This window comes from Nomascus leucogenys, chromosome 8, assembly GCF_006542625.1.
Source record: "Nomascus leucogenys isolate Asia chromosome 8, Asia_NLE_v1, whole genome shotgun sequence".
NCBI lineage: Eukaryota > Metazoa > Chordata > Mammalia > Primates > Hylobatidae > Nomascus > Nomascus leucogenys.
In genome coordinates, this window is record NC_044388.1 from 41,710,074 (window position 1) to 41,723,885 (window position 13,812).

A 13,812-nucleotide genomic window follows, 5' to 3' on the forward strand; every position below is an offset into this window, starting at 1 on the left:
CATGATTACATATCAACATATGGGTGCAGGAAGAAGTAATGGCTCACCTGTCACATTTTTCCATATTAAAGTGGCTTCATGGTGCTCATTGAATCTATTAATTTCAACATTCTTGCATGTATCCTTATAATCACCCTTCAAAGTCATGGTAGTATCCCCATACTGAAGGAGAGAAAATGATTTCCTTTTGTATTATTTCCAGATTTGGAAATACACAAAGGCTTTGATATGCAGCTACTGTAAGATCGAGATTTCTTCAAAAGTCAAAATTAATAATAAAGAAAGCCTCAAAGAAAACATAAAGCAAAAGGAGGTGATGTCCAAGCAGAATGAATTGCAAGCCTGGGCAGCATCTGCAGGAAGGAGACAGGATTTTTGTAGAGTGATGCTTTCTTAGCGTCCTAAGGTGCCTCTGGACATGCTGTAGCAAATGCACTTGGGTGAAACGGGAGGGGTGATGGATTAGAAAGGTGCAGCAGCTACTGAGTAGGTACTTATTTTAAACACACCATATGGAATTGAAATTCTCTCGCACTCCCTAATTCTGTAGAAGGAAGCCAAAGAGTTTGCTACAATTCATCCTCTTAGAACTAGGCTGTAGCTGAGACTCCCCAGCCTTTCCCTAGTCAAGGGTCTATAAATGGCTCAGACAAGGGGAATAGTCCAAAAATCCCTTGTGAAGAGATGTGCCAACTCACTGAGGTTTCCATCCTATTGCAGCACCATCGGTAAAGAGAATGAAAAAATGTCTGAAGGGAATCTCCTCTCGTATATCAGGGCAGGATTCTCCTCCAAGGATATCTGCAAGCACTTCGAGCATATCAAACTTCACCACCAGGTAAGAGCTGCAGAGAACCCTGTCTCCTATAGTTTTTTTGAGAATCAGTGGGCCATATATATTGTATTTAAACCAGAATATTTGCTTTATAAACTCCTATACTAACCAATGGAATTATTCCTCCCCAAAATGAGATTGTCTCCACCTTGCCCATATCATTAAGCTAATCAAATACACCTCTTTCTTCCATTGCTCAAATCATCTGTACCCATAATAACCCAAAAGTTAGATACCCAACTTTCTTTCAGATCACCTTTCAGGCACTTTAGAAATGTAAGTTAAAGCCAAATTTTAGCAGCTCCAAATAGCTTATCTGTTGTTAATCAATCCCCTATTTCCAATACATTCAAGATGTGATTGCCTTAGTTTTTGCATCTGCAAAACATGGGCAACAAATGCCTCCTCTTTGCCCTTTTCCTTGCAGCTTTTTAGTACACTAAAACCTCCACTAACCAGAAAGCAGAGTTGGAGGAGGGTGACCTGCTTAGTTGATTTTAATTAGAGGGGCAATCCAAAAGTTCTATCGTTCCAAACTTTAATGAAAATAACTCTGTAATATCTTGACAACATTTCAGTTTATTAGGGATAATATACCAGGAAGATCTTTGATGATTAAAAACTGTGATTATCTAAGGGTAAATATATTATCGAAGAGTCATTATACCCTGGCATTACATAATGTTATAAATATTTGGTAGGTTTTTTATAGTGATTAAATGAGATTAGGTATATAAAGCACTTTGCTGCTGCAGCCAGTATGGAAAACAATATGCAAGTTCTTCAAAAAATTAAGAATAAAACTACTATATGATCCAGCAATCCTACTTCTGGGCATTTATTCAAAGAAAACAAAATCAGTATTTCAAAGACAATTCTGTACTCCCATGTTCATTGCAGCACTATTCGCAATAGCCAAGATACAGAAACAACCTAAGTGTTATTCAGAAAATGAATGGAATTGGGCTGGGCATAGCAGCTCATGCCTATAATCCCAGTGCTTTAGGAGGCTAAGCTGGGAGGATTGCTGGAGCCCAGAAGTTCAAGACTAGCCTGGGGCAATATAGAAAGACCCTGTCTCTGCAAAAATTAAAAAAAAAAAATGAGCCAGGCATGGTGGCACACAGCTGTAGTCCTAGCTTCTTGGGCTATTGAGATGCGAAGATTGTTTGAGCTCAGGAGTTTGAGGTTACAGTGAGTTGTGTTCATACCACTGCACTCCAGCCTGAGTGACAGAGCAAGAGACTGTCAAAAAAAAAAAAAAAAAAAAAAAGAATGGGTAAAGGAAATGTCACACACACACACAGAATATTATTCACACCTAATAAAGAAGGAAATTCCTCCATTTGCAGCAACGTGGATGAACCTAAAACACATTATGCTAAGTGAAGTAAGCCAGACACAGAAAAAGAAATACTGCACGATCTTGCTTATATGTGGACTCTAAAATAGCCAAACTCATAGGAAGAGAGTGGAATGGTGGTTTTCAGAAGTGGTGGGTGGGGCAAATGGGGAGCTCTTGGTCAAAGGGTACCAAGGAATCACTTTGCTTGATTCCCGGCTGCTATTATGTCCTCATTAAATACTTCTTATTATTGCAATGATCAATTCTTATAGCCAGGAAGGTATTTAAAATTGGGCCGAGAGTGTACTAAGTGCAGAGCCTTCCAATGATGTAGATTTTGCAATAAATCTTTTACTTGTACTTGGTTTTGATACAATTTACCTATTTCTTTTTTTTTTTTTTTTTTTTTTTTTTTGAGACGGAGCCTCGCTCTGTCACCCAGGCTGGAGTGCAGTGGCGTGATCTCGGCTCACTGCAAGCTCCGCCTCCCGGGTTTACGCCATTCTCCTGCCTCAGCCTCTCCGAGTAGCTGGGACTACAGGTGCCCGCCACCACGCCTGGCTAATTTTTTGTATTTTTAGTAGAGACGGGGTTTCACCGTGTTCTCGATCTCCTGACCTCGTGATCCGCCCGCCCCGGCCTCCCAAAGTGCTGGGATTACAAGCGTGAGCCACCGCGTACCTATTTCTTTTAACACACACAGAGTCCTCTTCTGTTTACCTGAGGATTCTGGATTGTTGGGTCTGGTTAATGGAAATTTTCCTGTACCCTCCCAAAGGTGGGGTGGGAGTCAAACGTCTGAGCCACCAATTTTCCCTCCCTTTTATGCACTTTCTAAGAGCAATATAAAAGTCCGGGAATTACAGTTTGTGCCCTTCCTGCCTTCCATTCCCAGATTTTATAAAATGGATGAGATAGCCTATGGGAAAGCACTGAGAACTAGTTGAAGGAAAGGTCTTGGGGCATTTCAGGGACCCAAATTTTGCCTGGCTATTTCCAACAACAAAACAGTCACAGATGAGCACTGGGATCTGCAGATGCTTTTTCTCCAAAAACTGTTGGTAAATAGGCATTTATTGAGTAGCCTGTATGTGCTAAGTAGGCACCATGCTTGATGCTTTTGTAAATATAGAAATCATGTTTCAACTTCCATGCTGTCTAGATGGGTAAACAAGATGGATTCACATAAAATGAATCAGAGGCCAAAGAAAGAATAAGTGATAGTTTTTGACAGCACAGTAAAATGACTATAGTTAATAACAATATATTGCATATTTCAAAATTACTGGAAGAGAAGATGTAAAATGCTCCCAATGCAAAGAAAGGGTTCACACATGAGGTGATGGGTATTCTAAATACCCTGACTTGATCATTACACATTCTACACACATATCAAAATATCACATGTATCCCATAAATATGTACCAATATTATGCATCAGTACAAATATACAGAAAAGAGAGGTTAATTTTCTTTCCTAAAAAGTACAAGGGAAAGAAAGAAGTTGGAAATCTTTCACAATAAAAAGTTTTTGCAGTTCAGAATAAACACATAATAAAAGCCAATCAATTAATCAATCAGAGGCCAAATAAAGTGGTACTCTTTCAAGTGCTACATTGATGGTTCTGGCAGAAGGTATGGGAAGATGAGGTCAATGAGAGCTGGAAAGATTGTTCTAGAAAGCTTCCTGTGGGGGCGGGGGTGGGATTTAGAAAGGTGGGAGACAGTGGGAATCTCAACTCCTGTGAATAGTGTGACATGGTTAAAGCCTGGGGGGAATGTGCATTTTCCATGTAGCAGCTAGCCAGCCTGATGAGAGGAGAGAATGCACGGTAGAGTGTCGTGGGAAAGTCTCAAATTTATTAAGAGCACAGTCTTGGATTTTGGTATTGTGCATGCATGCATGTGTGTACACTATGTTTATGTTAATGCAAAGTTGTTATAAAAACATGATTTGAACTTGAAAATTGTTTGTGAAGACATAAAGACAACATATGTGATAACACAGAAAATGCTCCAGTCATGTTTGTGCTTTTGTTTATTCTCTCCCACGTCTTCTCTGTGATGGTAAAGAGTTGGCGAGCCATAGATAATCAAACGCCACAGAAAATTCTCAAATGTAATTTTACCCATTCAGTTTCACTGGCTTTTCTTTCTATTCTTTAGCACAGCTGTAAAAACAAAAATAATTTAACATATCGGAATTTTTCCCATTGGTTTTAATTCCCGTTGTCTGTAATAAACAAGAAAATGGTTTAAAGCAGGCATCTAAAGGGAGAATGGATCCAGATAACCTGGTTCATCTGCAGACCTGGTCTGTTAGCCCTGTTTCTGGTTGGGGATCCCGAAATATGCTTTGGACCCCAAGTAGACCAGAGATTGTGATAGTAACCTATGAAGATGATTGCTAAATAATTCCCTTGCACTTCTTAATTCAAAATCAAGGTAGGTTTGCATGAATTAAAGAGCTTTAAAGAAATAAATGAGGGCCACACTTGAGAATTTTTTAGATGGTGGTATATCCTTGAACAAATATGTTCCATTTGAGGGTGAGTCTCTGTGATATTTCATCAATGGAGTTGGTTAGTTCAGGTGACTTACGTACCATGTTAATGGGTCAGTGGTAGAGTACTCCCACTTAGTACCACAGAAAACAGTTTGTGTTTGTTTTGTGTTTAAGTTGTAGGACAAAGGGAGTTCCAGCTAGCAAACTGGCAACATATGTCTAGAGGATCTATGTTTGCCATAACAACGATGAGTGGTAAAATAAACTGGATGGCTTAATAGAGACTAGTAGGCATTTTTGGAAAAAAATGTAAAGTATGTGCTATGTGCTATTTGTGATCCATTTTTTATGCGTTAATAGTCTTACATTCACAAACCAAAAGCAACATATTATTATTTATAGTTTTGCTGACAATGAAATTGGTATTTTTAAAGATGTAATCTTCGGGCCACCAGTGGGTTTTCCAGTAAGTTCGGAAACTACTATTTTCTATTCTTAGTACTTAAAGCACTACAGACAGCCCTAACTTACACAAAAGTTATTGTCCAATATTTTATGGTATCCTTGGTGTCTTTCTTTTCCCATAGAATAAGCAATGTTATAAATAGCAGTTATGTTGTCAGGCTAGCACACAAAAGACTGTTTAATAGATGGTAGTTAAATATGTATTTGTTGAATGAATAAGTATACAAACATTAGCTCTATTTGCTTGAATTTTATGTCCTTAAATCAAGGGATCATATGATATAAGAGAAAGAAAGTATTTCCTGTTTCTTTGCAGGGAGATAAAGTTAGACCTGTGCAGTGTTTTACAGTAAGTGAACACGAATCTCATTCATTTCTGGAGCTCCCTGGTCCTAGCTTCCAATTTCTTTACCTTGGCCATTCCACTTTGGGTGAGTTAGGACAGTTTTGCCCATTCTACCTATTACACAATTATTTACTATTCTTTGCTTCTTCTCTATCAAAACTCTCTTCTTTAGAAAAACTGATTTTAATTAGATATTAGAAAGAAAAGGTTTAGATACAACTGATTTGTATGATGTTGTGACTAATAACGTCATAACCACAATAAATTATCCAGCTTTCTAAAAAGTAGGTGCGAATAATCTCAAGTGAATAGTGAAAGATATTTAATCGGCGAAACAAGGCAGAAATTTCCAAGCATTGTATAACAGACCTGGGCCAGGAGAGGAAAATATTTTTAATAGAAATGCTTGTTTTGTTTGGCCCTATCACACTTTCCCTGGAAATTCTCCCTACTGGGTCTGCTTAAGTCAACCTATGGCCCATATTGAAATCTAAATACTTTTCCATATAACATCTCTTTTCACCATGTCTTAATGGTATCTATGAATGAGATCACATTTATAATATCAGCTTCATCTCCATCCTCTGTATGTTCTTTTACAGATACCAGGGACCATAAATGCTATTTTTTTCTCTCTTTGCCAATGTCCAAGCCAGCCTTAGTTCTTTCAAGGATAAGTGGTCCACAAATATTAGCCAGGAGCAATAGCACCTATGGCAGACATGAGCTCCAGATCGCCATCTTCTTAGCTTGTAAGCTTCAGTTTTCTCATCTGTAAAATGAGATGATATTAGAATCTAATTGAAATGTTGTGAGGATTGGTTGAGACAGGACTGATTCAATTCTTATGTAGTGCCTAATATACATAGTGAAAATACAGCAAGTGAAAAATGTTTCATGCTGTTGTTGTCATTGTATCTCCTGTCACCCTCTGCCATCATGTATCTGGTTCCTAGACTTCTACGTTTTTGCTACCACTTTCTTTCACATTTTAGAGGAGAGGTTACAGAGTTCAAGACCTTGCAAGATTTAATTCACTGTCTACAACCACCATCTATAGACCACCAGCCTGATAAGCATACCAGCAGGGTTTGCAGTGAAGATCTATGATGCAGTAGTTCCCATTGGTAAGGTCACTTTGCCATGTCCAAGTCTGCCTATAGCTTGCCATTCTCCCTCCAGAACATTCTTTTCCATGGCAATTCCAGCTCCTTCCTTGGCTATTTTCCAGTGCCTTCCAGTCATCCTATTGCAGTCTTTCATTTCCAACAAAACTGTAGTCCATCCAGAAGGACTGCCAGGATAGGCTTTGCCAAGCTGGAAGCTTGCTAATAAGTAGTACACTGGCCGTAAGGATGTAAGAGGATCAATCCAACTGGGATAAGTTGTTTGTTTCTTTTCTGGCACATCTATTTCCAGCCCTACATAATTTATGCCCATGCATGACTCCTGAGACACCTGTCCCTATGACCTCTCACCTTCATACCCCCTCTGCCATACATACCCTGTTGTCTCAGGAAAAGAAGCTGAGCCCTTCCTCCCTTTTTACTCTCAGTTCTGTACACTTTATCGAATTCTGTGTCCCAAACTATTCAGGCAAGAGAATCCCCATCTTTTAGCCTCAATGATGTCTGAACTCCTACTGAGAGCCAGCCTCTGAGTCCACCTAGTGGGGGCAGAAGATCGGATACAAATCACCGTACATGGCTCTTTTCATGTCATATCTGAGCTTTCTACAGAAACTGATCAGATGAGATTATCTGAGCAATTCCTTTTATCCCTTCTTGTTTTATATTAAGCTTTTAAAACTACTTTCCCTCCAGACAAGCATAGACTTTCCTATTTGAGTGTAATGTAGCCCATAACTAGTAAATCCAAAGCATTCTCTGGTTCTTTCATTCATATATGCCTATTGAGTGGTGCCTTTACTGTAGCATTTCAAATCATGTTCTGGAAGTCTACATTCACTTAACACTGTATAGCCAGTATTTCATCTTCCAGAGTTACCTTTCCCCAAGAGTCCAGCTGGCACTTATGTTTCCCATTCTGTGGTTTTCCACCTGAGATTCTAGAACCTCTAAAATATGCTTTCTCTCATTTTAATTGACGGTATAATTTGGGACCACCAGAATCCCTAGCAGGGCTATGTGTCTGCAATGAAGTTTAATAAATATCTTCATCAGGTCTCAATAGCAAGACCAAAGAAGACAGCAGGACTAAATATATTCACATATAATTATAGGGATAATCTAGGGGTAGGATTGAAAATAAACATACACATATACATATAAAAACTATACTTTTAATCACAATGAGCCTGAGTTCCAAAGACAGATGAAACAGTTAGGGTGGCAGGGAATATAGGAATAAGAATTTTGAAAAGATGTCTAGATATTTTCCTTCATATCCTCTAAATACCTCTTTTCTAGTTCTTATTTTGTATTCATAGGCAAAAATCCCATTTTTGGGAAGCAATGTGCCACAATCCTAGCAAAGTACGATATATATATATATATATATATATATATAGAGAGAGAGAGAGAGAGAGAGAGAGCAAGAATCAGAATAATCTGATTCTTTAGATTAACAAAATTTTGTTGTTATTGCTTAAAAATAGCAGAAAAATAGCTTCAGCTTCATAAAAGCATCAGAATTGTACCATAGAAAACTCAGCATCTCTCTTCGTTACTCTCATCTCCCTCACTCATCCTGCCTAGCTTCACAGACTATAATAAAGGAGAGACAAGGCATTTTGTAAATATGTTTGTGAGTCTGTGGACAGGTCTTTTAAAAAACTAAAAACAAATTCTCCTGGAATTACGGGTATGGAAATTGATTTGGCTGGGTGCTAAGATGAGGAAGTAGCCCTCAGATCATTGCAATAAAAATTACCATGGGATGACTGATCATTTACTGAGTGCATATATTTATTTGCATTAGTTAACTAGTATTTGCATGCTTTTATTCTTCATTTCATTTATAATCTCCTAAAAGGCAGGAATGAGACCTTGTCTGTTTAGGGTCATATGTAAAAGACCAACTCTATAAGACAAGGTGAAGGTTATGCGAAGCTTAGTCACTGTTTCTAAGTAAAACTCTCTTCAAGGCCTTGAGACATGGCTTGCATAGTTTCCAAGAAAAAAAAATGTGAAGTAGGCAAATCGCACTGATTTTCACTTTGTGTTATTTGCCCTCTGAGTAACACCTCACCATCATCTTTCTCAGGGGCTCACAGTCCCCAGGTATTTAAATGTCCTCATCAACATCTATTATCTAAAACTTCATTTGCAAAAATAGAAGAATAAAATATTAACCCTTCTGGGGCAGCTTCCCTTTCATCATGGATCAGGGACTTCAGCTAAGGAACAAAGCCCTAACAAATTTCAGATATCATCGTAAAGGGGAGGTATAATTTTAGGCAACATCCAATAAGAGTCTTCTATGTACGTCCAATACCACATCGCGAAGCCTATCGCATGCTATGCTATGTTAGCTTTTTGGCTTCAGAAAGAGAGATAAAGGGAGATGCCGCCCTGCCCTGTAACTATGGTGGGGGCTCCGGCAGTAAACTGTAGAGTGTCAGATCACAGCTCTGTGATTTTCATGCTCTGTGACCATGAGCAAGTCACTTACTGTCCTGTGGCTCAGATCCCCCATCGAGTAAAATAAATAATACAATCTCATAGAAATGATGAGAAGATTAAGTATAAGACTTTGAGAGAAGTTCCCAGCATTGAGTAGTAAGCATTCAATAAATGCTAGCAATTACCACTACACAAGAGTCAGGAGTGTCCCATAAAATAATTGAAGTCAAGGTCTGGAAAGTCACCGCAAATAAGCTTTCTGCTAATATTAAAATTCTGCATTTGTGCTAACACCAACAGTTTGATTAGGTAAGACAGAGGACTTAGAGATGAATGTTATTTCAATTAACATCTTGGGCTGGGCGCGGTAGCTCATGCATGTAATCCCAGCAATTTGGGAGGCCAAGATGGGTGAATCACCTGAGGTCGGGAGTTTGAGACCAGCCTGGCCAACATGGTGAAACCCTGTCACGCCTGTTATCCTAGCTACCCGGGAGGCTGAGGCAGGAAAATCGCTTGAACCTGGGAGGTGGAGGTTGTAGTGAGCCAAGATTGCACCATTTCACTCCAGCCTGGGCAACAAGAGCGAAATTCCATCTCAAAAAAAAAAAAAAAAAAAACTAACCAAACAAACAAACAAAAAAACCCAACAATTTACATCTTGTGGGGGTGGCAAAGTGGCAGCAGAACTCACCTTTAGTAATAAGAGAGGTGGACCCTGTCTCATTCCCCCCAGGAAGCAATGTGGTCCTTGCCTACTAGAATAATTTCTTTCTTTCTTTCCTTCCCCCAGCCCCCACCCCCACCCCTTTCTTTAAAGATACGAGAATGTAAGAATTCTCCACCTATATTAGACCCATGCTTGGCTCCTAAGACCACGCCAGTTTTGATAGTGAAAGTCAAGGACACAACCATAATTGTCCTCCTCAATTTAGCATCAAATATAATGGCTGTTTACCCAACACTATAAATTATTGGCTTACCCAACACAATATATTATTGGCTTTTATACAATTATTTATACTTTTTAAAATAAACATCAAGAACAAGTGAGTGTGGAGTCTGTAACAATCCCCATTTAATTGGGAAAATCTTTCTTGCTAAGAGAGGGTTAAGAAAAGGCACTTTTAACAAATTCTCCTTGAACGCCCTTTTGTCTCCCTGCTCTCTGTTCCACAGCTGGCTGACGACTGCATGCACAAGGCAGGCAGAACTTCAGGGTTGCTGGGCAGCTTTACAACTTGGCAGCTGTCTTCAGCACATGCGCAACGATCAGGACAATAAAATATTGTTCATTGCTTCTACCCCACAACCAATTAGGTCAGCTGTAAATATTGGAATTGCTTGGTAAACATGCTGGAAGATTGTGCTGACTTGTTAATATAAGTGAAAATGTAATTAGATTTATAACACTTTTTTTCCAAGTCATAATTTACAACAACAACAACAGGAGAAAAAAAAATCTCTTGCAACCTGCTGAAATATCATTATTAAAATGCACATGAAAAGTCAATTATGCCAGAGGGAGGCATTTAAGAGAAGTGAGTTTCCATACCGTGGGATTACACCGTGGGGATTACATATTTCTTATTTATTTTTTTCCCTGGATCTTTTCTGCTGCCAAATGAAAAGGAACAGATAGTTTACTTATTTCACTCTGAAATATTGCTGCAGATAGTGCTAAGAAGTAAACCAAATAAACTTACTCCCTGGAAACCTACTCAATTCTCTTCAAAGCCCCAGGAAAAGCCGAGTAGTCACCATTCTTTTTTATTTATAAGCCCATCTCGCTTTAAGCAATAGTCATGTTCTTTAAAACATGTGGAAATAATTTTTTTTCCTAAGTGCTATTCTGTTTTACACTCTAAATGAGTAGATTATTATATGGAATTCTGTGGGGGCAGTCGTTATGTAAAGATAAGAAATAAGCCCTCATTTTCATTTTAAAATCTGGAGTTTCCTCTGCTCACAGGGTCATAGTGGGAATGCCACTCTACTCTCACTCAAGGATGGTACAGAGTGACAGGACATTCATGTGATGTCCAGGCACAGGTGCCACCACGTGCCCTCCCTGGGCAGGAGATCTTGGTGGCATCATCCCTGAGCTGGGCTTCATCCCATGAGGAGTGTTTGGGGCTCTGTGGGTCAGGTGAGGACACAACCATTATTGTCCTCCTCAACTTAGCATCAAATATAAAGGCTGCTTACCCAACACTATAGATTATTAGCTTACCCAGCACAATATGTTATTGGCTTTCATACAATTATTTATACCTTTTAAAATACACATCAAGAACAAGTGAGTATGGAGTGTGTAACAGTCCCCATTTAATTGGGAAAACCTTTCTTGCCGAGAGAAGGTTAAGAAAAGGCACCTTTAACAGATTCTTCTCCTTGAATGTCCCGTTCCCTCCCTGCTCTCTCTTCCAACAGAGGGGTTCTAAGCCCACTTCCAATCATAACCCAGCCAGGTTGTTGCCCTTCTGCTTCCTGGTTTCCTCCTAATGAATGTAGGTGGTATTATATCTCATCTACATTTAAGGTACCAGTGGGGAAAAAGCTAGTTAAAAAAAGTCATAAGGCCATGTATAAATGTGAAAGAAGCTGCCATTTTCTCTCTGTCTCAAACTTCTAAAATGTTCTGTTTAGATAATGGAAGAAATATTTTAATGCATTTTATTAGAATTGCTAGTTCATATATTGCAGATAAATTACTCTTTAGGGAAAGATTTTGGTGTTGCTACATAAGAATCAACCAAAATAAATCACATGTGTGTGTGTATATATACGCACATATGTATGACTTATTTATACATACCAATACATACATATATTACATATATACATTACAGATATAATATATATTACAGATATATAATTATGTTATATATATGTTATTATATATGTATATATATATAATATATATACATTACAGATATATATATATACACACACACACATTACAGATATATTATATATATACTGGAAGATCTAGAAGAGCTAAAAATAAGGAGTGGCAAACTTTGATTTACAGACTTTGATTCAAAGTAGCCTTTTAATCCAGTGATATGGCTTTGTAATTGAGAACAATGCAAATGACCTTCCAAAATAAAAATGTCCAGTTTTTATTTACTTATTGCATGTAATAATTATGATTAATACCTTTATATTCACATTTTATTACAAGTAAAGAGCACATTAAAATTTCTAGTTCATAAAATAATATTTTTATGAAAAATATTTTTGTGCAGATTAGCTAGCTTTGCTTCAACTGAAATATTGTTTGAGTTTATACTCAGTCAAGCCTGGTGACTGGATTTTACACTCTTTAGGTATAAATATAAATATCCAGAGACCTTCTTTCTAAAAACCCCTGTTTTCAGCTGTTGCCCATAGCGTAGGTATCTGCTGCCAGGACCACGGGCAACATGCTTTCTTTTTTCTCACTTGACTTCTGTTTTATTCCTTTGAGAAATTCTTTAATGGATCAGCCTTGGAAACCAGTTTTAAGAGACTTAGAGATAGCTCAGAGGCAAAAGACAATTTGAAGGGATTTTCAGGGCCAGGTCAAGTATCTGCTTGGCTTGTGAGTTTAGTCTTCAGGAACAATACCAGTGTATCCTGCCCACAGCCATCGAGGTCCCACTCAAACTAATCGATTTCCATCATGCATCCCCTAGGCCCACCCAGGACAAGTTCTGAGCTGAGCAAAAATAAAAAACCTATGAACCCACTGGCATAAGGCTTTGACATCTCTGCATAGATTCTATCTGTGTTTCTTTACAGCTAATCGGGAAAGATTTGGGTGAATGCGTTAAAAAAGAAAACAAACAAGGAACCATCCTGGGTGGCTTTTACATTTTTCTGTTTTTCAAAGTCAAAGAGCTATGTCAGAGGACTCAATCTTTAGGGAATCAGGAATAAGATCACAGAAGAAACATGTTTGTGTAATTACACAGGCAGATCATCTCTGTCAACCCTGATTCTATCCCTCCTTCCAACAGTCTTTGAAGGTCTATCTTCCCACCTAGAACCATCTTTTTTCTTGGAGGTAGGGCAGGGTAGGCATTCCTAATGAGGTGCTCTGTCGTCAGACATTCTTACCCCCACCTCCAGATCTGTGGAGCTGCCTCAAGTTCTCCTCCTCCTTCCCCTTCTTCCTCCTTTCCTCTCCTTCAGTTCACCTTGCAGCCACTATATTTGGTTCTAGTATTTTTTCAAGCCAAGAAATAAGAGTAGAGAAGAGATGAAACAGTACTTTCCAAGGTGGGTGTGTATGTAGGTATGGATATAAAAATGTCAGGGGATAAGAGGCTTCTTCAAACCCTTGTCTAATAATACACTCCCTGGCTGGCCTGTTTCCACCCTGAGAATCACAGCACACACACGAGGCCAGAGGTTGGTGATGGGAGCACTGAAGCAGAAAGGAGGTGAGGAGACAGGAGAAGAAATGGAGAAGTAGGAAGAGCAACTGGATTCTGGAAAAAATAATTTACTATACCAAATTAGAGAGTACAATTATAAAATCAACACTTTTCCCAAGCACCTGATTTCTCTCTAACTCTCTGTTACCTGCACTTAGAAACACACTCTAAAATAAGCAAAAACGAAGGGCAAAGCAGACGATCCACAGTGAACCCAGCAGGGGCTGCAGATTGCTCACATCTGGGCTAGCAGTTGGGGTAAGGGTTCATAGAATCAAGTGAGGAAGATGTGAGAAGGGTTTCTCTC

At 38.7% G+C, this 13,812-nt stretch overlaps 1 protein-coding gene across 1 annotated transcript in view; it reads left to right on the top strand.

Moving 5' to 3' along the window:
• KCNU1 (potassium calcium-activated channel subfamily U member 1) overlaps nt 1-13,812 on the top strand; it is a 151,878-nt gene that overhangs the window by 77,597 nt on the left and 60,469 nt on the right. The window contains 1 exon segment of the mRNA XM_003269570.3: nt 721-838. Within this exon segment, the coding sequence (XP_003269618.3) occupies nt 721-838 (118 nt within the window).